This window comes from Hirsutella rhossiliensis (genome assembly GCF_020360975.1).
Source record: "Hirsutella rhossiliensis strain HR02 chromosome Unknown scaffold00003, whole genome shotgun sequence".
Classification (NCBI taxonomy): domain Eukaryota; kingdom Fungi; phylum Ascomycota; class Sordariomycetes; order Hypocreales; family Ophiocordycipitaceae; genus Hirsutella; species Hirsutella rhossiliensis.
Window position 1 is genome coordinate 7,323,429 of NW_025408669.1, and position 26,141 is coordinate 7,349,569.

A 26,141-nucleotide genomic window follows, 5' to 3' on the forward strand; every position below is an offset into this window, starting at 1 on the left:
GTCCTTGGCCTTTTGTCGTTCATCCGTAGAGTGTTTAGTTGACCAACAGCCTTCTTGTCCACAAACAAAACACTTCTTTGTCCAGTTGCGGTTATTGTAGCTAGGATTGTAGTTACTACGGCTTTGAGGCCGGTAGTTTCCACGGTTGTAGCTTTGTCCGTATCCGCGGCTGGGTCGTTGACCTGAATATCCGTATCTGCCTCGAGAGCGGTTGTTATTGTATCGACGGTCGAGGTAGTACTGATGGCGTGGATCGTTATGATCGAATGATCCAGCAAAGTCAAGGGAAATTGAGAAGTTGTTATGAGGGCAAGATGGGTTTCAACGGATGCACGAAGATCTGCAAGAAGGTGCTCGACGTTATCGGCGGGTTTGAAAAGAGCGTATTGGAGTTCGGGTACTCCACGGCATGCTTTCATAAGCGTTGTACGCAGTAGAAGGTCTCCTCCGTACTCCTGCCAAGGGCTCGTTGGCAGAGCTGAAGCTTATCAAAGAGGGTTTGAAGCACTTCGTGGGGGGTCTTCGAAGCATCTTGGGCACGGATGGAGTTAAAGGTTATTGTTGTCCAGTCAGTATGGTAGTGGACATGGTTGACTTCCGTGTCAAAGTGTTGTTTGAAGATATCATACGCTTGTCGGAACGTCGTAGCCCATGTGATCTTATCAAGATAGAATCTTTGGGCTCTTCCATCAAGGATCCGGGGAAAGAGTGCGTGAAATTGTGACGGTTTCACTTGGATATGAGAGCAGTTGCTTAAGAAGAGGCGGAGCTTATCATCAAGGAGATCGTACGGCTCTCCTGTGTAGTTCCGATCTTTGTTCCAGGTCTTCATAAACTTCTGCTGGATGTCGCTATCGACGATAGCGTTCGGGATGTTATCCGGGGGGAGTTTCATGTATTCTCCAAAGGTTGCAGGGCCGGATAAGTGTTCGGGGATGGGGTTGGTGACGGGTTGGACGAGATCGGGGTTCTGGAAGCGGTAGGAAGTCGGATGAATAGTAAGAGAGGTCGGAGCAGGTTTATCTTGGATAGTCGGAGCAGGAGTAGGTGCGTTAGGAGGGCTCGTTAGGGTCTTAATAGGTTGTGGTTCGTTAAGACCTTGATGAGGTGCTGCTAAGGGCGTAACTGATGGTGAAGGAGGTTGAGACGGATGGGGATTAGTGGAAGCATTTGATCCTAGTAATGCTGTCTGCCTCCTGAAGGCAGCAGTCCTCTCATCAAACACCATCTCCGTAAACTCCTGCTCTGGCCAGGTTTGTGGGTTCTCGATAGTTTGTAATATGAGAAATTGTGTTGCGAATTTCCCCTTTGTGAACCTGTGTAGATACCTCTTTTCCTTAGTAGTTTCCTGAGGGCTCTCTTGTATTCATTCGGGGCGCGGTCCCATGTGTCTTCGGTCCATTCTTCAAAATGCTGTTGGAAGTAACCAAGGAGGTCGTATCCTTGATCACTGCCAGATTGAACGATGAATATGAACTTTGCCACATATGTCGTTACTGCGATCTTGTCCTTTTCGTCGTGTGTGATATCGTTGTCCCAAAGGTCGATATTAATTTGTCGGAATGCGGATGCTTGGATGTCTAGTGCCTGCATCTGGTCGCATATTTCTTCGAGCTGGGCTTCTGGGGACATAGCTCGGGCGGTCGGGGCTATCGTGATCAAATGAATGAGACGATGTGGGGTTCGTATTGGTCTCTTCGTATACGAGTTGTCGCTAATAGGAGGTCGAGCGTCGCGTACTAAGTAGGTCGTTCGCGGCCAGACTGAACTGACGGGGATCTTGCTACTTAACGTCAAGGGTCGAACGTTCTTACTAGTTGTTTGCGATGTGGTCGCCTGTCGATTCCGGTGCTCACGGCTAGGCAAACTAGCGGGCGATCGTAATCAACAGTTGGAAGGACTCTCGCGCGGCTGGGCAAACCAGCGGGAGATTCCTTGTTCTTAGCACAAATAACCTTCTTCTGAGCGCTACTCAGGGCCACAGTAAAGTGACGCGGACTATAGCACCTTCGAAGGTTGAGGAATTTGTCTCTTCTACTTAGCTGTCTGTGACGGGCGTGGGCCGGTCACTGATCAGTGTGGGTAGGCACCTGCGGCAGCTGCTGCAATGAGACGGTACTAGGGTTAACCTGTGATGTTGTATTCGTCTTGTTCTCTATCTAAGGAGGCAGAGGCCAGCGTGGAGAAAGGGGGCACGCTGCCCTCAGCCGCACACGTGACCGTACGGGTCACGTGCCAACCATGGTTGGTCACACCACTAGATAGATACATTCCTACAAAAACGGAATAACGAGTTTACGCTTTAAAGACTAGTTTTAATAAGGATAAGGGTATATACCTAAAGCACGCGTAGTATATAGCTAAGGATTAATAGAGCAATTAACTATATAATTATCTAATTATCGGTCCTATATATAGCTTTAAGGGCCTTAGGTTATAAATATAAGTCTTAGAGATTTTTTTACTTTATACCTCTTTATCTTTACTAGAGTCGCGTAACTAGCAGCCTCTACTTTAAAGGGGAAAAACAAAAATTTAAATTAACTATAATTAAGGAAGATACCCGATTAGATAATTAAGGTCTTTATAAAGCCTTTAAGTATACTTAGAAGTAAGTTAGAAAGGGAGTGCTAGGGATCTTATCCCTTTAACGGGCTAATATCTATAAGGGTATAATCTTACCTATTAAACTAGCTATAAAGAAGCTAGTAGGTTCTTAGTAGAAAAAGCTCTTAGGTATACTATATAGGTCTTCCTAATACGGTTAGTTATATAGCCCCTTAAAGGAGCTATTAAGGTCTCGAGCTTTAAAAGCTACTACTTAAGGGTCTCTTCCTCTTAAAAAGAGATTAGCTTTACGGTACTAATAGATTCTATTATCGCCGTATATATAGTAGTTAGTAGCTTTATCTTATAGAGGTATTCCTTATAGTAACTCTTATAGTTACCTAAGATAGTAGAAAAAGCTCTCTACTATATAAAGGTTAGCTTAAAGAAGAGGGAAGCTCTCTTTATAAATTCTATTACCTTAAGATAAAGAGGGGGCTTAAGAGGGTCCTACTTATTAAAGAAGACTAAATTATAGATAGTCCTATTTATATAAGCCTATAGCTCCTTTACCTACTTATCCTAATCTTAGGGCTTTATAAGAATCGTCCTATAGACTATAGGAGCGGTAGAGTCGTTTTTCGATATTATTATAAAAGAGGGGGTAGAAAAGTTAGTTAAAAATTAGCTTTTTTAGTAAGAGGGGTAAAAGGAAGCTATAAGAGATATAAAAAAGGTGCCTTTTATAGTAGCTAGAAGGTATAAGAATTCTATTCCTCCTAGGCTTATTACTCTTATAAAGAAAGATATAAGAAGTATATATAAAATATATAAAGGTAAAATTAAAAGTAAGGGGTCGGATAGGCTAGGCAAAGATATTTAATTCTTATAGGGGTAGTAATTATAGCTAGGGAGTAATTATTATATTGCCTTAATTATCCTTCTTTCCTCTATTTAACCCCCCTCTTTATACCTATCTAGTATCTTAATTAATAAAGAAGATCTTACTTAAAGAAGCTATTAATATCCTATTAACTACCGAGCTTTTTACTAGTTCTTCCCCTCCTTTCTAGCCGTTGCTAGCTATAAGGGAATATATATTACGGTATAATTAGTTAGGTAGTAGAGATAGCTAGAGGTACTACGCTATATATATTATATTCTCCTCGTTATAAGACTAAAGCTTACGAGAAGAGGGATTTCTCTTCTTTAGTCGGAGTAGCGAGTAGTCTATAACTTATAAGCGGGGTAAGCACGATTCCCTACTAATACCCTACTAATATATTAGTACTACGTACCTAAGTACTTTATTAGCCCGTACCTCTTAGTAGCGCTCTTATACTAGTATATCCGTCTTATCTCTTACTACCTTTATAAGAAGCTATTACTACTTCTACTTCCCTTTTTATCCTTACCCTCTTCTTTATACCTCCTTTTAGCTCCTTCTTCCTTCTTCTATACTAAGTGTTTTTAGCTTCCTTAGTCCCTCTTACTAAGGGATATCTCTAAGAACTACGAAATTAAGCTACGCTTCGCGATAATTATAGATATCGAGGGAAGCACTAGAGTTAAGGATAGCTGATTTTTATAGAGGATAGTTAAAGGGCTCTAATAGTTAGTCTTAGCCTTATTAATCTATAGGGAAGATAAAGGCCGGATTTACTATACTAATAATTTTTCATCGAATTTATAGGTCGAATAAGGGTAGCGGCGTTAGTTACTATTTCTTAGTAACCTAAATCTTATCTATCTTCTTCTATAACGAGGGGTCCTCCTTAAGAGACTATTATATTATTTCTTATAGCCTCTTTAAAGGGTTAAATCCTTTAGGTTAGGTTTCCTAAAAGACCTACTAGTATTATAATAACCTATAGCCTAGGGATTTATAGGCTAGGTATTATATAATAGCTAGGTAGGGCGGATAGGTCGGCCTAGGTAAGGGGCTCGAGGTAGAAGAAAGAGAGATATAAAGGGAGATAGTATAAGATATAAGGAAAACGCAGCTAAAGAGCGACTATAGTTAGATAAAGAGGGAGAAAAGAAGAGAATCTCTCCTTCTCTTAGCTAAACGATCTATATAAGGGAAAGATATTACGTAATATATTACGTAATATATTACGTAATTTCTATCCCGTAATACTAAGAAGCCGTTTTATTTAGTCTTTTATTTCTTTAAGGAATCCTTATTCCGGTCTAGAAGGTCTACTTAAAAACCCCCCCTTTTTATACCTTATTACTAATTTTAACGAGGTTCGATTTCGACTAGTTCCTTGATTTTTTAACTAACGGACTAAAAGGTCTATTAGGGGACTAGTCGGGCCGGACGGACTAACGGGGCCGGGCCTAGAGTAGTAGGCGGAGCTAGGGCCGGGACTAGAATAGCCGTTAAAGATAAGGTTAACGCTCTCGAGGGAGGAGGAGCTAGAGGGGCAGTAGTAGCAGTAGTAGCGGGGGCCGTAGTAGGAGGGGCTATAGCAGCTATAAGGGCAGAAGGTCGAGCTATCTAGGTCGAGTGCTAGCTATAAAGGAATAAGACTACTTATTATTATACTTTAGTAGCTTCTTTATTTAGTTCTTAGCTAGCTTCTTAAAAGATAGTCGAGTAACCGTTACTAAAAGGCTTTATTAGCAGAGATATATCCTATAGCTACTAGCTAGAAAGAGCTTTTATTATAAAGTATTAGTTAGCTTCCTTAAGGATTTCTTCCTACTTAGCTAGCTATAAAGAAGCTAGTAGGTTCCTAGTAGAAAAGGCTCCTAGGTATATTTCCCTTTATAAATTCCGTTGCCCTAAGATAAAGAGGGGGCTTAAGAGGGTCCTACTTATTAAAGAAGACTAAATTATAAATAGTTCTATTTATTTAAGCTTATAGCTCCTTTACCTACTTATCCTAATCTTAGGGCTCTATAAGAATCGTCCTATAGACTATAGGGGCTATAGAGTTATTTTTCGATATTATTATAAAAGAGAGGGTAGAAAAGTCGGTTAAAAATTAGCTTTTCTAGTAAGAGAGGTAAAAGGAAGCTACGAGGGATATAAGGAAGATGCTTTTTATAGTAGTTAGAAGGTATAGGAATTCTATTCCTCCCGGGCTTATAACTCTCGTAAAGAGAGATATAAGAAGTTTATATAAAATATATAAAGGTAAAATTAAAAGTAAGAGGTTAAATAAGTAAGGTAAAGATATTTAATTTTTATAGGGGCAGTAATTATAGTAAGGGAGTAATTATTATATTTCCTTAATTATCCTTCTTTCCTTTATCTAACGCCCCTTTTTATACCCGTTTAGTATCTTAATTAATAAAGAAGATCCTACTTAAAGAAGCTACTAATATCCTCTTAACTACCGAGCTTTTTACTAGTTTTTCCCCTCCTTTCTAGCCGTTACCGGTATATCCGTCTTATCTCTCGCTACCTCTATAGGAAGCTAAGTTAGCACCCCTAGCTTCCGGCACCCCCTACTTCTAGCACCCTTTATAGTACTAAGGCAGGCATATTTTAAACGCATTTAAAGCCGTATTTTAATATTACGATAATTAAATTTAGTGTTTCTAGCTACTCTAGCTACTAGCTATTATAAAGAGCTTTAAATCCTACGTTCTAATTAGCTATAGCGGCGGCAGCCGGCTTAAGCGTGCGCTCGAGCTATTTCTTTGTCTTTATAACTTATTTAATCTATACGAACCGCCTATTAGGGTCCTAAGGGACCTTTTTCTATTTTTAAGGCTATAGACGATATAATTAATACTCTAGCTACTATATTCGAAGCTAGGAGGCTATAAGCTACTAATTTTACTTATTAAGGCTACGGCTAACCTTACTAAGGAGTAGTCGCATCGTACGGTTAACTTAACCGCGGTTTTCTAGCCCTATAATAAGGCGACGGACTTCTTATAATCGTTTAGGCGTTTTAAGGGTATTATAAACAGCTAGGGTACTAGAATTCTTTCTTTTTAACGGCGTTAACGGCGTTAACGGCTATAGTAAGACGAACCGGCTTAGTAAGGGCTTTACTATATTAACTAGCTATAGTCCTAACCTACGCTACCCGCCCTTAATATTCTTTTTAGTTAAACCGGCCTACTAGGCTTAATAATATACTTAGAAGAAGGTAGCCTTACTAATTAGCGCTATATCGTCGAAAGATATAATTTTTTCGAGTTAATATTAGTAGGTAGCCTTAATCGGCGAGAAAACTAAGATATTAAGAGGTTAGAGGACGTAGGAGGAGTATACTAGTAGAAAAAGAAGATAAATACGATTCTTAAAGCATTTATATATAAAATCGTCGGTCTAATAGCTCCTATAGCTATTAACGATAAGGAGAACGTTCCCTTATAGGTAGCGCTTTATTTAGGGGATAAATACTTACTTAAGCTATTAAATAGCGATAGAATCGCTTATCTAGCCTTTTAAGGAAGTAACGAAGTCCTAATCCTTTAGAAAATCGAGTTTATTAAGGAACTATTACTATTAAAGGTCTTAGCCCTTAAAGATTATAAGGGGGGTTAAGGCCTAGCCCGTTATAAAGACGTATTCGACGATTATAGTCTAATAACGCGATCTAAGCCGCTTCTTAATAGCCTCCTTCTTCTCTAAGCTCCCTAGCATTAGCCCGTTATAGCTAAGGCCCTTAAGGATGCTTATTTCGTTTATATTAAAGCGTGATTCTAGTAGGATTGCCTATATAGCCGGCAGCTTAAGTAATTAGAACTATTCCTCAATCCCGCTAATAGAGGCGCCGTTAATATAGGTAGAATTAAGAGATTTACCTTTAATCGTGCTAATCTCTAGGTTTTAGGCGAAAAAGCTCGAAACCTAGTGTTTTCTAAGTAGGCGGGGGTCTCTGCTAGCTACGATAATACGGCCGGCGAATTCCCTAAGTTAATAATACGTTAGAAGCAGCCTAAGGGCCGCTTAAGTAAGAACCTATTTATAGAGGTGTTTTTCCTGCTCTCGACTAAGCCTTTAAGATACCTCTTTTACCTCCTTTATAGGTAGGGCTTCTTTAAGACGCGTTTAAAGGGTTGTTCTTAGAATACCCTACTTACGACTAGCTTAGAGCTAAGGTATACTATTATTAATAGCTTTAAGCGCTTCTTAGAGCTGGTTTTCGGTATATTTAGAAAGACGAGGCATCGCTAATTTAAATGATATTTATTTTATAATTATTAAATAAGAGATATACGAGAAAACGCGGTCACGATATAATAGGTAGTTAACGCGATAGTAGTATAGGGAGGTGCCGGAAGTAGGGGGTGCCGGAAGCTAGGTGTGCTAACTTATTGCTACTTCTACTTCCCCTCTCGCCCCTACCCTCCTCTCTATACCTCCTTTTAGCTCCTTCTTCTAAACCGGTTTTTTAGCTTCCTAGGTCCCTCTTACTAAGGGATATCTCCGAGAACTACGAAATTAGGCCACGCTTCGCGATAAGTATATTATTTATAATTATTAAATAGAAGGTATATAAGAAAACGCGGTTATAATATAATACTAATATCGGCGTAAGGGTAGTAGGGATATACTAAAAGAGGGGTATACTATAAGCTAGGTTAATATAAAGACCTAATAACTAGTAATAGTAGCCTACTATAACCCTTATTAGGTCGTAATAAAACCGGCTTACTAGTCTAGCCCTATAAAAATAGATCCGCCCCCTCTAATTAGCTTAGCTATTAGCTGCATCTTATAGGGCATAGCACGTGACCTTTCCCGTGATTACTGCACTTTGGATCTAGTAGGCAGCGAGTCAGATGAAATAACACTGATTCGACGCGTGGCTGATAACGCGGCCGCGTACGTACGCAAAAGAAGCAACTGCAGGGCAAGGTTCCCCTGTCAATATAGCAAAATATTATATCAACCAGGGCATTCCACAGTATGCTTATCAGCTTCAAGCTTCAGTAAACACCGCATCTCATCGTACTAAAAGTCTTTCCCCGGGCCGGACGTTGGCAGGTCGGGACTTATGCGCCCCTGATAAGACGCATGTTGCTAGGCTCTTGTGCCACAGCATAATTAGAGACGGAGACTTTCTAGGAGCATTTCGCCTGGCTCTCTGCCATTTTGGCGCTCAATGACCACGGCTCACAAGACACGAGTAGCGGTCGCTCGGGAACAATCCTATAGAATGGCTAAAACGTCTACCCCTGAAGTATAGAGACATGACATGGTAACTCTCCTTGTGTTTTAATCTATAGGCAGCGAGCGGCAGCAGCCCATATGCGATATCGTTGCTAGACCGACAATGGCTGGTCAAAGACCCTCTGTTCTCAGAGATACGACCTACATGTAGAAAGCCGCAGGGATAATCTCGCCAGTGTCACGCATATACATTGTGACCGGTTTACCGCCTCCCCTTGTCCACCGTCATGATTACTACCTTAAGATTGCCGCTAGAAGAAAACTTACGGAGTAGACAGCATGAGACGGAATATCCCCTCTTAGCGCTAGGCACTCCCACTCCCACTCGGCTCATGGCGGGAAGCATGCAAGCCACACAGCCCAGCAGGCATCGATCCCCCCCCCCCGTTCGACGACTTCACCAGTTCTTAGCCTTAGTGCAGAGCAAAGAAGCAAAGATTGCCGTATGCCCTCTTTCCGCCCGTGAATAATACGACAAGGGTTCCGGACGCTCCGTGATGAAGTATGCGCCCCAGAGAGTATCATAAGTTGTCGTAGGGGTTTATGCCAGAGATCAAATGACTGGCTTTGGTAGCCAAACACATCCGTCTTGATATAAGATAAGTAGTTACGATTGTCACTAACGCTTAGGAGGGAGAACGCATGATAGGAGGTCACCTCGGTGTTCCTGGGAACCTCGACGCAAACCGATTTTTTCTAGGTTCCACCAGACTACTCCGCAAAAGCTATTAATACATTCGCGTCTGCTTTACCGAGTCAGGCAAACTAGCCGATCAACAAGGGTCGCTTCGGGACTCGCCCTTTGAACAGCTTATACGAAGTAATTTTACGCGGTTTATCCACTCGGGCCACTTGTGATAATGCGCATTGTAGAGTTTATTGCGCAAAAGGCATGTACATATATAGTGCTGTGCATCTGGAATGCCGCCAATTGCACGTACATGTGCAGTTTGTAGTCGAAGACGCTGCCTGATGGGCTGAATGCAAGGTACATACCGGCGACTTGAACGCTTTGTGCTTTCGTGGCGGAGGCAACAACCGATCGGTTTGCCCACCTGGCAACCAGAGTCCTGTCCTCAGGGCTGACAGCATCGGTCAGAGAATTACTGAGTGATAGAAAAGGGGCGGAGGCCGGAGAAGAAGACAGCCAGTCCAGAACAGCCGCCGCCGCTCCGACACCGAGAATGCCGTCCTTTGCCAAGCAGCTGGGGGCGCTCATCCACAAGAATCTGCTCATCTCCGTCGCCAGGCGCCCGATTGGCTTTCTGCTGTCCATCTACGTCGCTCCACTCGCCATTCTAGGCCTCCTTCTCGCGATTCCCTCTCTTATCCCGGCCTTTAACACGTTTGGCATCTCGGATCCGGCCCCGATCCGACCGCTGGCCGATACAATCAGCAAGAAACTCGTTGTTGTCAGACCGCCCGAACTGGGAAGCGACGTCGACCCTGTCATCGAGACCTTCACTCGCCCCGTCAGGAAGGAACTGCTTGTCTTCCAAGCCAATGAGTCGGAGCTGCTTTCGCTATGCCTCCCCAACACGCGAGGCGTGAGCGACTGCCATGCCATCGTCATCTTCAAGGACTCGCCCCTGACGACACGTGTGACAAACTCTTCCGCCAACGGGCACACGTGGAACTATACAATTCGCGCCGACCCAGCACGGGACAACCGAATGTTTGATCTCACGAAGCACCGGAGCGACCAGGAGGATTTTTATATGCCGCTGCAGCTCGCCATCAATAATGCCATCACGAACTCTACCACGACGCCTGAGACAGTCATGTTCACCCCTGAGCCGCAGGAGAGCTACGAGCAGAAGATTTCGGTTTCCCATGCGGCCATTGTGGGTAGGATCTTTGTCTTCGCCCTCATTGCGGCCCATTTCACCATCATCTATCGCCTGACAACCTTCATCACCTCGGAGCGGGATGCGGGCCTGTCGCAACTCATTGACTCCATGGGAGGCGGCAGCACCATCTCTACTCGCGTGCTCAGTTGGATCATCACCTTTGACCTGGTCGCACTGCCTTGCTATATAGGCTTCGGCATTCTCTACCAGCGCTTGCTGTTTCAAGCCTCAAGTGTCGGCACTCTCATCGGCTGGCAGATTCTGTCTGGTTTTGCCATCAACAGCTCGACAACATTCGCCGCCGCCTTCTTCTCCAAGTCCCGGGTCTCCGCCATCTACGTAATGTTTATCTTCTTGCTTATGTCCATCGTCGCCCAGATGTACGCCTCCGAAACCAAGCCGCATCCCCAGTCTGTGGCCGTTGGAGCTCTATCGTTCCTTTTCCCGAGCTCAAACAGTGTCTACTTTACTCAACAAATGTGCCTGTGGCAGATTGATGGCCGGGCCGCCGACCCCGGCAAGCTTCCGCCCGAGTCCGCGGGGCTCTTTTCCGAGTCGTACGGCGTTAGTCAGGGCGCGATGCTCGGGTTTCTGACCCTTAATATACTAATCTACACCGGTGCTGCGATAGGCACCGAGAAGCTCTTCCATGGCATTCACTTCCGCAAGAGAAGGTTCTCCAACCCGTCCCATGCCTCAGCGGGTGTTGTAGCGCAGACATTCGACATCAAGAAGCGATTCGTCCCCAGCTTTCTCACGCGCATTTTCTGCTGCGGTCGTAGAAAGCCCGTCCTGGCGGTCGACGGCGTCAGCTTCCAGGCGCACATGGGCCAGATCATGTGCCTCGTCGGCCCCAACGGGTCGGGCAAGACAACCACTCTTCATATGATGTCGGGGTTCATCAGCCCAACGGAGGGATCTATCGCGTTTGGAGCCAAGCCCTCACAAATCGGCATCTGCCCCCAGAGAAACACGCTATGGGATGAACTAACTGTCGAGGAGCACGTCTACTTGTGGGATCGAATGAAGGCCGGGAATAGGTCTCGCGCAGAGCTCGATCAGCTCATCGAGCAGTGCGACCTCCATCCGAAGCGCAAGTTCAAGGCGAATCAACTCAGTGGCGGCCAGAAGCGCAAGCTCCAGCTCGCCTGCATGTTTGTGGGCGATTCTTCCGTATGCCTGATCGACGAGTGCACCTCGGGCCTCGATCCCCTTTCCCGGCGAGCTATTTGGGAGATTCTCCTGGACCAACGCTCCAAACGCAGCATCATCTTCACGACGCACTTCCTGGACGAGGTCGACGTGCTCGCCGACCAGATCGTCCTCCTTGCCCATGGCAAAATCAAGTGCCAGGGCTCGTCCGCTCAGCTCAAAAACATGCACGGCGGCGGCTACAAAGTCATTGCACCTCTTTCTGCCGCACAGGTTTGCAACGGCTATCCTCTCACGATCCACCAGGAGCGACTCATCTACGACGTTCCCGATTCACAGTCCGCAGCGCAGATGCTTTCTACATTTGTCACCCTGGGGATGACAGACGTCGCCATCTCTGGGCCACAGTTTGAAGATGTCTTTCTCAATCTCTTAAGAGATGACAGCATAGTAGAACATGTCAAGACCACCTCCACGAGCGATCCCAGTTTCGAGATGACGCCTGGCCGGGTCACGTCGTTCTGGGCGCAATTCGCGGTTCTTTACAGGAAGCGATGGACGGTTCTCAAGAGATTCTGGGGCCCGTATCTCTTTGTTATCATTGTGCCCCTTGCGGTAACGTTCGTTCTGGGAGGTTTGCTGAAGGACTACAAGACGCCCAGTTGCGAGGCTTTGACAGATATCGGGCTTCCCCTGGAGACCTCTATGCTGAGGTGGAACGGATCCTGTCCTCAAGAGAGCTTCTGCGAGCAGCTCTCAGTGGCACCGCAAGCGGCCAACGCCAGACTGTTCGGGTTGGTCAACAACAGATACCCCGGGATGGCTCAGGTCGACCCCGCAACCTATGATGGCTTTGTCGTGGTGCAGAACTCGCGCGACGAGATGCTCAGCCACATTGGGCAGAACAGAACCAAGGCCGGCCATGGCGGCGTCTTTGCTGGGTCGTCCACCGAGGCCCCGTTGATTGCCTACAAGGTTTTGACGTTTGGTGCGCAGTCTGGGTCTCTGCTACTGGACGTTTGGAGCCAGATGCAGGGTGGTATTGAGATCAACTCTTCTCAAGAGTCGATTCCCAAGTCTCGGAAGGTAAGAACTCGCATCAGACACGCTCCAGTCACACGACGTGACACATGATGGATCGAACAAGTCGACCATTGACTAACTAGACATGCATGAATCCAGGGAGGTGACATGAGCGGTCTAGTCTATGTCTTCTTCTCCTGCCTGCTCCAAGTGCTTTACCCAGCCTTCTTCGCGCTCTATCCCGCCATGGAAAAGGCACGCAAGATCAGAGCCCTGCAGTACGCCAACGGCGTGCGGCGCGCTCCCCTTTGGGTTGCCTACGGCACCTTTGACTTTCTTTGGATTTTCGTCCTCTCGGCGGCGATCATGGTCATCACGTCGGCACAGCTGGCCTTCAACGGGCCGGTTCTCCTGCTGCTGCCGATACTGGCTCTCTACGGTCTATCGGCCACGCTGATGGGCTATACCGTTGCGCATTTTACAAACGGGCCGCTCAAGTCGTATCTGGCCACACTGGGAATCGGCATGGTTTCTTATACGATTATTGGCGTCTCACTCGGGGTAAGATCGAGTCCAGACACGGCATCCAAGCCAACCTTATCCTCACCTCTGAAGCTGGCTGACGTGGCAATGCGTACTAGGTCAGTGAGGGAGCCGCCACAAACGGGCGGGCAGAGGATAGCATGGCGGGCATCACGTTCGGAGCCAACCTCTTCATGCCCATCGGTAATGTTTTTCGAACGCTCCTCTTGGGGCTCAACTTGATGGAAGCAGGGTGCAAAGACGGTAGGCGTGTGCCCGTGGGCTCTCTCCACGGCTTCGGAGGCCCGCTCCTCTACCTATCCATCCAGGTCATTGACTCATTGCTCTCCTCCTCGTCATAATCTGGCTCGAGGGCGGCATGCCCCGACTTCTCTCTGCCAAGGCCAACGCGATCCCGCAGCGAGATGAAGACATGGAGCTCAATACAATGCACTCGAGCGCCGGCGGCCAAGTCAAAGACAGCGTGACGGGGGAAGTGACGCGGGCCGAGAACGCTGGCTCAGACCTCCTTCGGGCTCTTCATGTCAGCAAGAGCTTTGGATCTAACAAAGCGGTTGACGATTTGACTTTTGGGCTGGCCAGGGGCGAGGTCATGGCTCTGATCGGGCCTAATGGCGCAGGGAAATCAACGCTGGTCAACATGATTCAGGGGGAGCTGTCACCAGACAAGGGGGAAATCTTGCTCTGCCAAGAAGACAGCAGGTCCCCGGGGGCCAAGAAGAATCTCGGAGGTGAGATGCAGTCGAGCGCACCGGAAAAGTCAGTCACCCTACTAACAATGTTGAATAGTCTGTCCACAATACGACGCCCCCGACTTCATGAACACGAGAGACCATCTCTTCTTCTACGCCCGCGTCAAGGGCATCAAGAAACCCAAGGCCGACGTCGAACATCTCATGGACAGGCTCAACCTGACACCTCACGCCAGGACGCAGGCCTCGAAATTGTCGGGCGGCAACAAGCGGAAGCTGATGCTCGCCATCGCGCTCATGGGCACGCCGCCCGTTGTCGTTCTCGACGAGCCGACCTCGACCATGGACGCTGTCGCCAAGCGCTCATTTTGGAAGATTATCCAAGAGATTGCCGCCGAGCGCTCCGTGCTTCTCACCGTAAGGTCTCCCTTCTATTCCTTTTTTTTTCTTAGAAGCTCTACTGACACGGCGCAGACACACAGCATGGAAGAGGCAGACGCCCTTGCCACGCGTACGACCATCATGGCACGCCGATTCCTGGCCATTGGCACGACTCAGGGCCTACGTGAGCGCTACAGCAACATCTACTATGTCAATCTGGTGCTCATGTCGGCGCCCACATCTTCGGTGGATGAGATGAGTCACGTCGGAGGGTGGATGCAAAGCCGCATTCCAGGTGTTCGTTTCGAGCGTGAGATGCTCGGCGGCCAGGTGCGCTTCACCTTTCCGGCAGCACCGAGCAGCACGACCGGATCTTCTCCCGTTGCAAACCTGATTGAGATACTGGAGCGGGAGAAGGACAGCATGGGAGTCGAGTTTTACTCCATCAGCGGACCGACGCTCGAAAATGTATTTTTGAGTGTTGTCAGGGAGAATCAGGTGCAAGAGGAGGACGGCGCCGGGACACGGCCCCTTTGGAAGAGGCTTCTGAAGCGAGAGTGAAGTCGCCGTAACTGGTCATTCCTACTTCCTGGCAGAGTCTTTCAGCCGAATCCAGACCACTGTACCGTACTGTATAGATGCAGCGCAATCTCGTCACTTGAGGCGTTGTCGCGAAGCCATAAATGTCTTCAACACCGATATATAATATACCCACACACCTCTTAATACATACCGTTCTGGTTGGCCTCACGACAGGATGCTCTGTGTTTGTTTTCTGGCTTCTTGGAGTAGACGAGCTATTGTCGGGTTGTCCCGTTGGCTCCATAATCTCGGGAGAGGCAACGCTTCAGGAGCAGGAAAGAGGACTGGCTCTACTATGAAATGTTTTGGGCGGCTCGGCTCAGGAGAAATTCTAAAAAGGCAGACAGGAGAAAATCACTGCAGGGATGACGGCCCCATGGTGTTCGACAACGTATCAACCGCTTCATCACCGAGTGTCTCGTCCATGTCGACCTCCGTATGTTTTCTACCCTAAGTCAGGGGTTAAAATACGCATGAGCGAGAAACCCTTTCTCGGTCAGTATAGTGATGAACAACATGCTCTTCGACCCGGAGACGAGGCGCATTACTGCCCTTCTCTAATTTGACTGGCCGGTCATCAGAAGTCCAGCCCACAAGTCTTTCACTTGGTCAAACGCAATACTTGCCCGTGGGTCAAGCATTGCCACATCATCATGCAAATCTAGTTACTCGGGCCCGGCCTGTCTATAAAAGAGGCATCCAGCCGTAGGCTACATGTACATGGAGACCAATCCATCTCTTATACGCGCGCAAATCAAGACTTTAACACATCAACTGAAGGCAAACTTGGCGTCATCTCCTCAGCGAGCACTGATAAAGTCAAATTGTGTAAGGCCACATGTGGGAAAGCCGCTCTCGCAGTATGATGTAAAAGGAAAAGTAGGAGCAACTTGACCTTGACAGGGTTCGCAAAACAAACTGGCAATGATCTGCTTGCATGTTACTAGCAAATTAAGACATGTGTTGTATTGGTCCGGTCGTATCTCTCTGTGCCGAGGTGCTAGCTGTATACATGTATCTATTTATCCATCTTGGAGTCGCCAAGCAGCTTGTCAAAGTTCTTGTCGCTGAAAGACAAGTCAGCCTTGTCCCAGTCCTTGGCCTGAAGAGCATCCCAAGCCGCCTTCGGGAGACTCTCCCAAGCGATCAGTGGCACATCTCCGCTGGGCTTGTCTTTGGTAGTCGCTAGATGATGGTTGAGCGGCCACTCGTTCGTATACCCGATCAAGGCCCGGTCTCCATCCCACTTGACCTCGTCGCTGCCCTGGGCATACTTCTTGTAGCCTCCGTGCGCCGAAATGGAGATGCCAAGATACTTGGCCGACTCGCTTTTCTCCGAGAACCAGAGGACAACGTTTTCCCAGTCGTGACGGTGGCCTCCAACGGCACACACGCTCGGGACATCCTTTGGAAAGTACCATGTGTACATGATGGCGAACATGCCGTCCTTCTCGGCGCTGCGAGAGTAGACTTGGCCTGTGCTGCCATCGCACTCGTTGGTTTCGTCTCCATCACAGATGTCAAGGCCATCGCTAAGAAGTTGTCAGGCTAGTTCCACTCGAAAGAAGGGGTGGCTTCAAGATAATACTTGGTATTGCCCTGAGCATCAACTGCTGGGAAAGGCACGCAGCCATGGATGATGTGCAGCCATGGCTTGAACCTTTTGTAGAGCTTGCCGGTAAGATCGTCAGGCACCGTTTCGGGGAATGGCTGGACTTTGTCATGAGCAAGCCGGGGCTTGATGGCAGACCCGGATGCAAGAGAAGCTGCCACAGCCAATCCGCAGGCGAATCGAGTCAAAGTAACCATCTTGGCTGGTTGATAGCAGTTGAAACTATTTCAAAAAAAAGAGCGTGGTGATTGTTCGGTGGATTTGTGGCGATGGATGAAGATTTGAGGAATGTGCTGATGATCCGGGGAGAATGAGGGCGCTCCAGAGACATTTTTATACTCGAGTCTTGACCTCGGTCTCGTCAGAGGCTCGGCTCTGGCTACATTGAGATGAATCCTGACATTTTGCGGTCCTGTCATCAATCCCCTGACAAAGCTCCGCCGATGTCCAATAGCTTCTTGGCAAAGTTGAAGATCCTTCCGATGATGGGCAGAAGAATCCTTTAGCGAGCTTGTTGTTCAGTAAGCCGGCCGTCGGCCTCTTCCTGTCTCGTTTGAAACGACACCACGGCCCCCAATCTATAAGGGGGGTTTGCAGGCTCATGTACGACCAATGTGCTCTCATTATATCTCAAGATGGCCCCACGATCCGGTTCCTTCGAACCTTTCCCGGTCATATGACATCAGGGGCGGCTTTGAACTTGTGGAGCTCGACTTCGCCCCCGCCATCTGTGCAGCGACACATGGTTCACCCTCTCCGGGGAGGGACGTCGATACATGTCAAGGCCTCTAATCCATCCAAGCAATCTCCGAGGCCATGGCATTAATGCAACCACACCTCTTTTCCCTCCTTGTTGGTGTTTCAAAGGATTGGCCAATTTGGCTGCGAGGCTCGGACGAAATCAAGACTCACGCCTTCTCCGAACCAGAGGCGGTTCGCCTTGAGCTATCTAGTTGCGTCATCGGCGAGAGACTGAACAGGACAATCGCGGTCGAAGCCTACACGCATATTCAGGTAACTTAATGCAGTGTTTCAATGACATGGATGTCTTGCTTAAGAGACGACATTGACTTGATAAGAACTTTCTAAAAGCCTTGATGACTACATATTTAAAAGGGGATGATGGGATCTCGCGCAGGCTTGTCTAGTTATATATCTGTAAAGATACTCGCCCTAGAAATGGCAACGTTGAAGATCTCGCTGATGCCAACGTTCTTCACGGTGCATGTATCAAAGTGGCTAACGAGCGCAGGGCGCTTCCAGATCATTTCGCATTGAGCAGCGGCACTATTCAGATCAAATTCGCTTCATTGTACAAATGAAATGGTGCAACACCGTGGCTACTCCTCTTCAATTCTGACCGTAAACGCCGAACCCCGGCTCCGTGTGGAAGCCGTCTCTCCATCATCGTGATCCCTTGTTGTGCCACGGTCTGGCGAGGTTTCTTGTATTGCCGGGGGCACGTAGATCTGGTGCTCTCGCTTTCTTCTCGTGTGGGTCAAATTGTCAGGGGGCAATGGCCACGCAGGCAGTGGTGTCTCTGATCGCACCTCTGCACGTTTGAGGGAACCACCCTTGCTATTCTCTCGCGGCTGCTGCCCAGTGTCGAAGACGGATGGCGAAGTTTCATTGCTTGGCGCGCTCGCTAGGGAGGCGCGTGATAGAGCGGCAGGATTAAAGAAGCGCGCTGGAACGCTGGTGCTCCTGAGACCAGGTTTGGGCGCCCGCGTCGCGGTGGCAGAGTGTTGGTGATGTATCGACTTGGTTGCCGATGCATCCTGATCCTTGGAGGGCGCGCTGGTGGGAGCAGAACCGAGTGTCTCGGACGACCTCCGCGTGCGAACTCGAAGCCTTCCTTCCGGGATGTGTTCGTTGTTGCAAGCGTCGCTCGCCTCTTCAGGAGCGGCCGACTTTTCGGATAATGCGGTCTCAGGACGGCGGTGATCCGGAAAAGCGGCGTTACTGTGTCTTCCGGTGAGATGGTTGGGCTCGGGCTCATCGTTGACAATGACGATCATCCACACGCCGACCTTGCCGTTGGAACCCACGAGCGGTGTGCAGTGAAGCCAGCGCGACCGCCCCGCCGGTTCCGGCTCCGCGAGAGTGTCGGAGTCGTCGTCGATATCCAAATGTGCCTCCAAGGGGTGGTTATACTGCATCTTCTTTCTTGGAGGCCGGCTCCCATATGTAGCAACCTTGTGACTGACGCTGAGCCACTTCACCTTAGCTGTGACACCCTGCCCTTCAGCCAAGGCGTGGACAAACTGGTCGCGCATGCGCGCCGAGCCGCCGATTCGGTCGAGCAACGGTGACTGCAAGATGCCCGGCATGCGCATGGATGGGCTGGTGAAGAGAATGCGTAATGAAGGGTATGGCCGCACGAGCAGGTAGTTTTCGTACACGCCGGTGAGACGGCCGTTGTGTTGGGCCGCGAGAGACGCCGCCGTTGCCAACAAGCCATGGGAGTGGGTTTCCTCAGTTGGTGAGTCCGGGTCCCTCAATACGACTCGATGCTTGGCTCCATTGACAGCGTGATGTGAGCCATCACCTGTATGATCGGTGCTGGATTTTGTAGACCCTCTCCTCTCGTGGTGACGGGGCCCTGATTCAGTTTGCATCGGTGGCCGATGCATGTCGCCTCCACGGTCTCGCACCGTCTCGATCTCGCGAGGTCCCAGTATCTCGGCGAGCTGGGTGAACTCGTCTCTGGAATGGGCTTGAGGCTGTTGACTCGCATGTGGCTCTCCTTGCGCGTCCGTGTCTACAAGTTGCTTGAGCGCGCCAAGACCATAATAGTCCTTTGCCAAACCCGACACATCGACCTGAGCACCTATGAAATACCTGATGGTACCTCTACTGTCGTATAAGGGTGCAAGCTGCAAGTTCCAGTCAGCCAGTGAACATTGTCTCTGCACGAGATGCTTTTCCCTCACCATTACAAGGTTCATGAAAGGAGACCCGTCACGCCGATAATTGAGAAACGTTTCGTAGTGTTCCACGCCGTCTGCCAGTTTCTGCCGAATACGACTCACGCTGAACGGATTCGTATGTGGCCCCTGGAGGAAGCGGCAGTTCCGTCCGATAACATAGTCTACTCCGTACTGCGTAGTCCTATTAAACTCCTCGGACATGAAGACGATGGGATTGTCGGGCCGTGAGGGGTCCGTGAGGCAAAACACCTCGGCCAGACCTTCCGATGCGTGGGCCGACGTGCCTCTGATCCTGTGCCTGATGGACACGGTGACGGTTTGAATCCAGACGTGCGTGATGTACATGGGGAGGTCCTCCCGCGCGAGAACTTCAAAGGCCATATCGGCCTTTGCTTGCAGCTCCAGGTTGGCGGTGGGCTGCGCCTGGAAGTATTCGTGAGTGAAGTCAAAATGAGTCAGGGGCTCGAGCTTCCGCAGCACGGCGTTGCTGTACTCGATGGCCCGCAGTGCCTTGAGCGCCTCCAGGTAGTATGTCAGCAGGGGAACGGATCCCGGCCGATGCTGGTACAGAAAGTTGGAGAAGCGGTGCAGATATGCAGGGTCGTCGAAGATGGCCTGCAAGTGACGACTTGAGAAGAGCAGTTCGGAGCGCTGTTCCAGCTCATGCTTGCCCTTGATGACGCCATTGTTCTCTGCTGGCATCACCAGGTCAAAGCTGCCCGGGTCCAAATCATCGCTGTCCACGGGGTCGAGTCCGTCAGGCTCGCCGTGGGCCACCTGCAAGGGCGGGAGGTCTGCTTCGCCATTCTGAGATGCATTGTCGAACGATGCGTACGTTGGCTGGGGCGGGAGCGGCTTCACAGAGAAGTCTAGGTCTTCAAGGCTCAGGTCACTATGGCTGCAGATGGACAGCGGTGAGTATTGCGTTGTGTGAGCATCGGCAAGCAAGAGAAGGGGGCGAACCTCGAGACGGGAGACAGAGGATGGACGAGCGCGGGTGCGCCCGCTCGATCCATGCCAGACAATGCACTCGACAGGACTATCGTTGATCTCGAAGAAGCGATAAAGGACTGAAACAAGGCGAAAACAAGGAAAACTGCCTCAGGGGGGTCGCGTGGAACGACAACCTAGAATTCGAACGCTTCTTACACGCCTGCTCGTCACTTGTCAAAACGCTGTATCCATGTGCCCGGCCCCTGAGATCATGCCCTTAAGCTCTTTATATAAGACATGACACGCCTTGCTTTTTCTCAGCCCCTTGGAGACGTAACGTCCTTTGTCCTCGGTCGAAAGAGGAATTGCCGCGAGGCTCAAGCGACCTGTCATTCTGTCTCCCAGAGCAGGCGATATCAAATGGGGTCTCGAGTTGGAATAGCCTCTCTACAAAGAAAAACCCACAACGCCACGTCCGATGCAGTGGTTTGCCTAGGGGCTTCAACACCACCACACTGGCAGCCCGCACGGGCACTGGAATCACGATCGTAAAGAGCACCGCAGGGTAACTGAGATCGGGAATCTTGGCCTATAATCTGACGGAAGCGGAAGCTACCTGACACCATGCTTCCTTTTGCCAGAAATTTCCTGTCAGTCACCCTACATGTACGGAGTACTCCATGCTGCCTCCGCATCGGAACATTCAATGATATCCCCGGCGGCGAATATGTCTTATTATACAGCGCCACGTTCTGCAGCTCATGATCCCGTGCTTCTGTCTGATTGACCTTGATTCTGCGTGAAGTGAATGCTATCTTTGATGGTGAAGGCACCCCTCTTGCCGGTGGACGAGGTTTGGGGTCCCGGGAACCCTGAACGTCAGAAACTAACAAGTCCCGCATAGAGCAGGGTCACGGACGATGTCAAGGAACCAACCACAGCCGTTACATGCGTGGACATTGCTTGTTGGACAAGAGGCACCACCACTACGTCAGCAGAACCGGGGTCGTCTTGCGAGGGTCTTGCCCTTTGCCGACACGACCGGGAAATTGGGCCGAGCTAACAGGACGTTTGCGGGCCCGCTAAGGAGAGCTGCGGAGGCCCTTCGTTCAGCCCGCTCGCTTCGGGATGTCATCGTGCCACATGTATGGGGACAGGCCCGGTCCTGTCTTGCTTCACTGCAGATCAACGGTGCGGGCGGCCTAACGGTCTGTCTCCTCGTTGCCCCGTTGCCTCGTTGCCCACCTGCCGGGATTTTCTCTGGCCAAAGCGGTCATCTTCACATTACAGAACTCGAACGGCATAACGGATTAATCCATGAATATCATCCCAAGATAGTAACCACGTGTACTGCCAACGCTCTATCGCATCTAGTCGTCAAGACGGGCCATTCGTAATATGTCGTGGTCTCAGAGCCTGGGAAATGGTATTGCGGCAGAAGCTTAAACCTCGACGAAAGGCAGGTCGCCGGCTGTGACCCCGTGCTCGCTGATTAGAGTTGATCTTCCGCTCGTCCTTCAAAAGTCCGGCGCTAGCAATGCGCCTGATCACCGAGTGGCTTGGCTCGACCTCGACGCAGGCCGATGCGTAGCCGTGTTTCAATGGAACTGGTTCCGTCAATCTCCGTGCCTCCAACCCCCATCCTAGAAGAGCCAAGGGAACGTTGATAAAGGCTGTGTGTGCCAGGGGTTCCCCCCGACTTTGCCCTATGAGAATGAGAAGCGTCGTCCTGTTCCCTCTGAAATCATTGTCGATGCCATGGCCCAGGCCCAGCATTATTAGTGTGAGAAAGGTCTTATGCATACCCCGTACGCCCATGAGAGTTCCTTTTTAACGCCCAGTCCTGGATGACGGGCGCCCAGTCGCAAGGTTTGCGTGCCTGCCCGTCAGTGCACTTCCTACTGCCTGGCCATCGCCACGTATCTTCCATGTACGCGCCATACTTCATGATGTGCTCTTTCTGACAATTTTAAGCGAGCGTCATGGCCCGCGCCAAACACCAGCCGAGTAATCCGTCGCAATCCTGACATGGAGCGGATTTCCCCTGGCCAAGTGGGTGTACGGAGTTGTTCGCCGAGGGTCTAATAAAGCCATCTCGACCCCTGCCACCTCAGCTGGGTTCACATGGATGAGCCGCAGTTGCTTGTCTCTTCTCCCCTCCTTGTCTTAGCTGCATGGAACAACAAGATCGCCTAGCGTCTTCAGGTTCTTTGAGATCGAACGTCATGCCATCGCTGATACGAGCTCTGCAATGCGTCGCGTGGCCACACTGCACAGCGTGCATACGCTTGCTGATCCGGCAGTCTACAACCACCTGCTCGACATTAATGCTGGGAGAGCTCAACGTTGAACCATCAGCAAAATCTCATCTTCAATATCCGCCTCGATTGGCCCTTTGTAAGGGGCGACATCAAGTGCCGACCTCACACATACCTACAGTGATTTAGCGGCACCCACACACTTGAATACCCTACCCGGCATGGGGCTATAGTGTACGTTGAAGGAGCGTCATGTCACCAGACCAGTTTTGGCGTTCAGCTTTTTGTGGTCGCCAAGACCAGGTGAAACACCGTCCTGGAAGAATAGTTACTCACTTGCGTGTAACTCACCAGCCACGGAAACGGATGGACCGAGGCCGACATCAGGTCGAGACAGAGCCATCAAGCGGAAGCGGCCGCAGATTATGTAGGACGGTAAGCATCCCCATGTCTTTGGAATGAACTCGGGGCCATTACCCTCGAGTCCAACGAGCCACGGCTATTGGACCCCAGCCGCCGAATTCTCGATTCTCCCGCGCCGCTAGCCCGCGTTTCATCCAAACAACATGGAGCCCCTGACCGGTGACCGTTGAGCTTTGGGGGTGGGCAGCTTCAACCAGCTCCCCCCAACTGATGACGTTGCCGCTACGAACTACCAGAAGTGATGTAATTTCAATGTTTAGCCGCTTCACTTGCCGTAGACGTTGCTATGAGCGGCAGCCACGTAAAATGCCATTGGGCTCGGGCCGCGGACACATGACTGGATGAATGAGACGCTGTGACTTGCTTGACTCGCTCGGGGGGGAGGTCGCAGCCGGAGGATTATTCTCCTTTCGCTGGCCAAGAAGCAGACATCCCTGCTGAAACCCCAGATTTCTTCTGTTGCCAGACAGCCCTGCTGTTTTCTGGCGTTTCGAGAGTCGGCGGCCCCTCGAAACGGGTCTTGCGACAGCCAGACTATGTCTATTTTCGAGCCCATACCACCCCAATTGCTCGACACTAGTCGGGCGAGGATCGAGACAAGTCAGACAACCCCTGGAGGGAGACGCTAGAAAAGCCAAGGAACCCACACTCTGCTCTTCAACACTCAAAATCGATGGGAGGCCCCTTAGCGCCGCCGGGCGACGTCTCGCCTTAGGGTTATCGTCCCGCGAGCTGGTCTCTTTTCTGATCTGTTCTCTCTCTAGTCTTTTTCTTGTCAACTCTTCCGTTCGACAGTTTGGGAACGCCAGTTGGTCTATTGTCGCCGTGAAATGTCATCACACTGCTAGCGCTGGTCGCCCTGATGCGACTGTTCTTGTCTTTGGTTGAATACGCCTGCGGGCCATACTGATCGATTCTCTCTACTTTGTTCCTTTCAATTCACGCTCGGCCGACTGAGAAGATAGTCACGATGGGTTTTCAGTCAGTTCATCTGGATCCCACTGTGCCAAATCCCGGCCCGCCTCAACTTCCACTAACACAATCAGCAGCGACCCGACAACCCCCGTCGATGGACGGATAGGTGACCGGGAAATATCCGAAGCTGAAAAGTCGAAGCAGGCTCGCGAGGTTGGAGACGCGCTCGAGGTTCGACAACCAGGCGACGGCAACACGAACGAGCTCAGGCCGCGATCCATCCTTACGCTGAGCCACGGCATCGTAAACGAATTCACGACGTTTTTGCCCTATCTCACCACTTCGACGGCAGATCCAGCAAGACCACCATCGGCAGGTCCCCCCCTTCCGATGGCCAGGACCAGCCGGGGGTCTGACGATCTCCTCCTCCAATCGACTGCAGCAATTACGACTCCTGATTTGCTGGCTCAGCCGACGAGTTTGTCGGCCGAATCCTCATCCGTCGCAAATGCGACAGCATCCCGGGAGAATGGGGGCATGCCCACCCCAAAAGCAGATCAACAAAGCGCCATGGGTGCCCTTTCCCAGAACAACATCAACCGCGGCGTGGCCGTCGGCATCGCCGCCGGTATCTTTAGTAAGTTGCCGACGTTCCACAAGCGGGTGTTCGCCTGTAGCCGGCGCATTCATTGACACTCCGACAGGCGGGTTTGCCGTGATCATGTTGGCGGGAGTTTTGTTGTACAGATACCGCCAGCGGAAGAAGTCTGCACTTGAATTGAAGTCATATCAATGACAACTTCGCTCGGCTGCGCTGTCCCCTTCGGATCCAACTCCTCCATACTTGCCGGCTCATCTACGCATGATCCGCCGCGAAAGAAAAAAGCGAACTCTCCGAGGAGATCGACCATGCATACCTGCTCTCTTGGCAGCTTTCTTGGGTTTTGGCATTGAAGGCTGCGTTGGTGTCTGAAAATCACCGAAGAGTACGGTCCTACACGCCCCTTTCGCAATCTCCTGGAACTTCCACGAGCGGCAATCTGCAAGGGAGCCCAGCCGGTGGTGATAAAGGTCGCGGCAGGGAAGCAGTGTGCGAGCCGCCCACTGGAACAGAGCATCCGTGGAACCTCGAGGCAATCCAACTGTACATCACAAGGCTGCCCAAGGCAGCACGTGCATAGCTATAGCTACATAGCTGCTAGACAGTTCACGACGATACGGACTATAAATCAATGCATCAATTATGAAGCCGGCAACGAGATGAGCAGAGTTTGATTCGGTAATGTCGGCATCGCAAGCCACGCGACCTTTGGAAACTGTCAACCATAGCAAATACCACTTGACCACCAGCAAAATAGGGGCACCCCCGATGGAGGTATTATTGGTATAGTTTATAAGTCTTCGTCCTGCTGACAGAAACCAATCAGACTTGACACTCATATTTTGGCCTCGAGAAGGATTGGGCGAAGCTTAGGACCAGCATAGAGGTGGCCAGTTATGGAAGCAGCAGTGAAATATGTTGCATTGCCGAATACTCGAGCAATATACAAGAACTTCAATGTCCGTTGCTGACCTCTCGCGAATTTGGAACCGTCTTGGCACACCTCAAGCTCAGGCGGCATAAGGCTTTGATCAGCCTGCGACTGTTCTCATCGCGCGACAGACGACATAAGACTCTAGCAACACACGGCATTTCTTGATTGGTACGAAAGCGCCACGTTCCACTAGAGACTTTTTCAGATATCGTCCTACCGGTTGCAGGATGCGACACTTCTCATTGATGCGAGAGAATCCTCCGAGAGTGATATCGTTACTTGTGAGCACGACGCTTACACCGCGACATCGAGAAAGCTACTGTCAAGCTGGTAAAATACCGCTACACCATGCAAAATGAGGGCACCCCCGATAGAGGTGTTACTAACGCGTATTATAGGCCCTTTCTTGTCCTGACAGCTACATATACTGACTCACTCGAAGCTGTTAAAGCGGGACCACAGGGCCTGGTGCGTGGAGAGTCTTTGAAACAGTGCACTGACTGGTGCAATTCCATCCGCATCAGTGCTTGGACTGTACCTGCACTTGCAACCAGGACTGCCGTTGGCGGAACTACAAGATATACTCCCTGGCGGCCAACTGAATCAGATGCATGGCAGTG

At 49.9% G+C, this 26,141-nt stretch overlaps 4 protein-coding genes across 4 annotated transcripts; 2 read left to right on the forward strand and 2 right to left on the reverse strand.

Annotated features, from left to right (window-relative positions):
* Window positions 1–9,876: 9,876 nt before the first annotated feature.
* HRG_04063 (ABC transporter domain-containing protein) lies at window positions 9,877–14,894 on the forward strand (the record flags this gene model as incomplete). The annotated part of the gene is made up of 7 exons (XM_044862534.1): window positions 9,877–12,780; window positions 12,877–13,278; window positions 13,359–13,568; window positions 13,643–13,991; window positions 14,050–14,369; window positions 14,427–14,643; window positions 14,686–14,894. The coding sequence occupies 7 exons, from the start codon at window positions 9,877–9,879 to the stop codon at window positions 14,892–14,894; spliced, it is 4,611 nt and encodes a 1,536-aa protein (XP_044723560.1).
* A 1,039-nt stretch (window positions 14,895–15,933) lies between these two features.
* Window positions 15,934–16,724, reverse strand: HRG_04064 (necrosis inducing protein (NPP1) domain-containing protein; the record flags this gene model as incomplete). Its single annotated transcript, XM_044862535.1, has 2 exons — window positions 15,934–16,447; window positions 16,504–16,724. The coding sequence occupies 2 exons, from the start codon at window positions 16,722–16,724 to the stop codon at window positions 15,934–15,936; spliced, it is 735 nt and encodes a 244-aa protein (XP_044723561.1).
* A 1,699-nt stretch (window positions 16,725–18,423) lies between these two features.
* On the reverse strand, window positions 18,424–20,473 carry HRG_04065 (PAS domain-containing protein; the record flags this gene model as incomplete). Its single annotated transcript, XM_044862536.1, has 5 exons — window positions 18,424–18,437; window positions 18,491–19,075; window positions 19,166–19,403; window positions 19,461–20,355; window positions 20,421–20,473. The coding sequence occupies 5 exons, from the start codon at window positions 20,471–20,473 to the stop codon at window positions 18,424–18,426; spliced, it is 1,785 nt and encodes a 594-aa protein (XP_044723562.1).
* A 3,568-nt stretch (window positions 20,474–24,041) lies between these two features.
* Window positions 24,042–24,663, forward strand: HRG_04066 (uncharacterized protein; the record flags this gene model as incomplete). The annotated part of the gene is made up of 3 exons (XM_044862537.1): window positions 24,042–24,052; window positions 24,121–24,614; window positions 24,647–24,663. The coding sequence occupies 3 exons, from the start codon at window positions 24,042–24,044 to the stop codon at window positions 24,661–24,663; spliced, it is 522 nt and encodes a 173-aa protein (XP_044723563.1).
* Window positions 24,664–26,141: the final 1,478 nt, after the last annotated feature.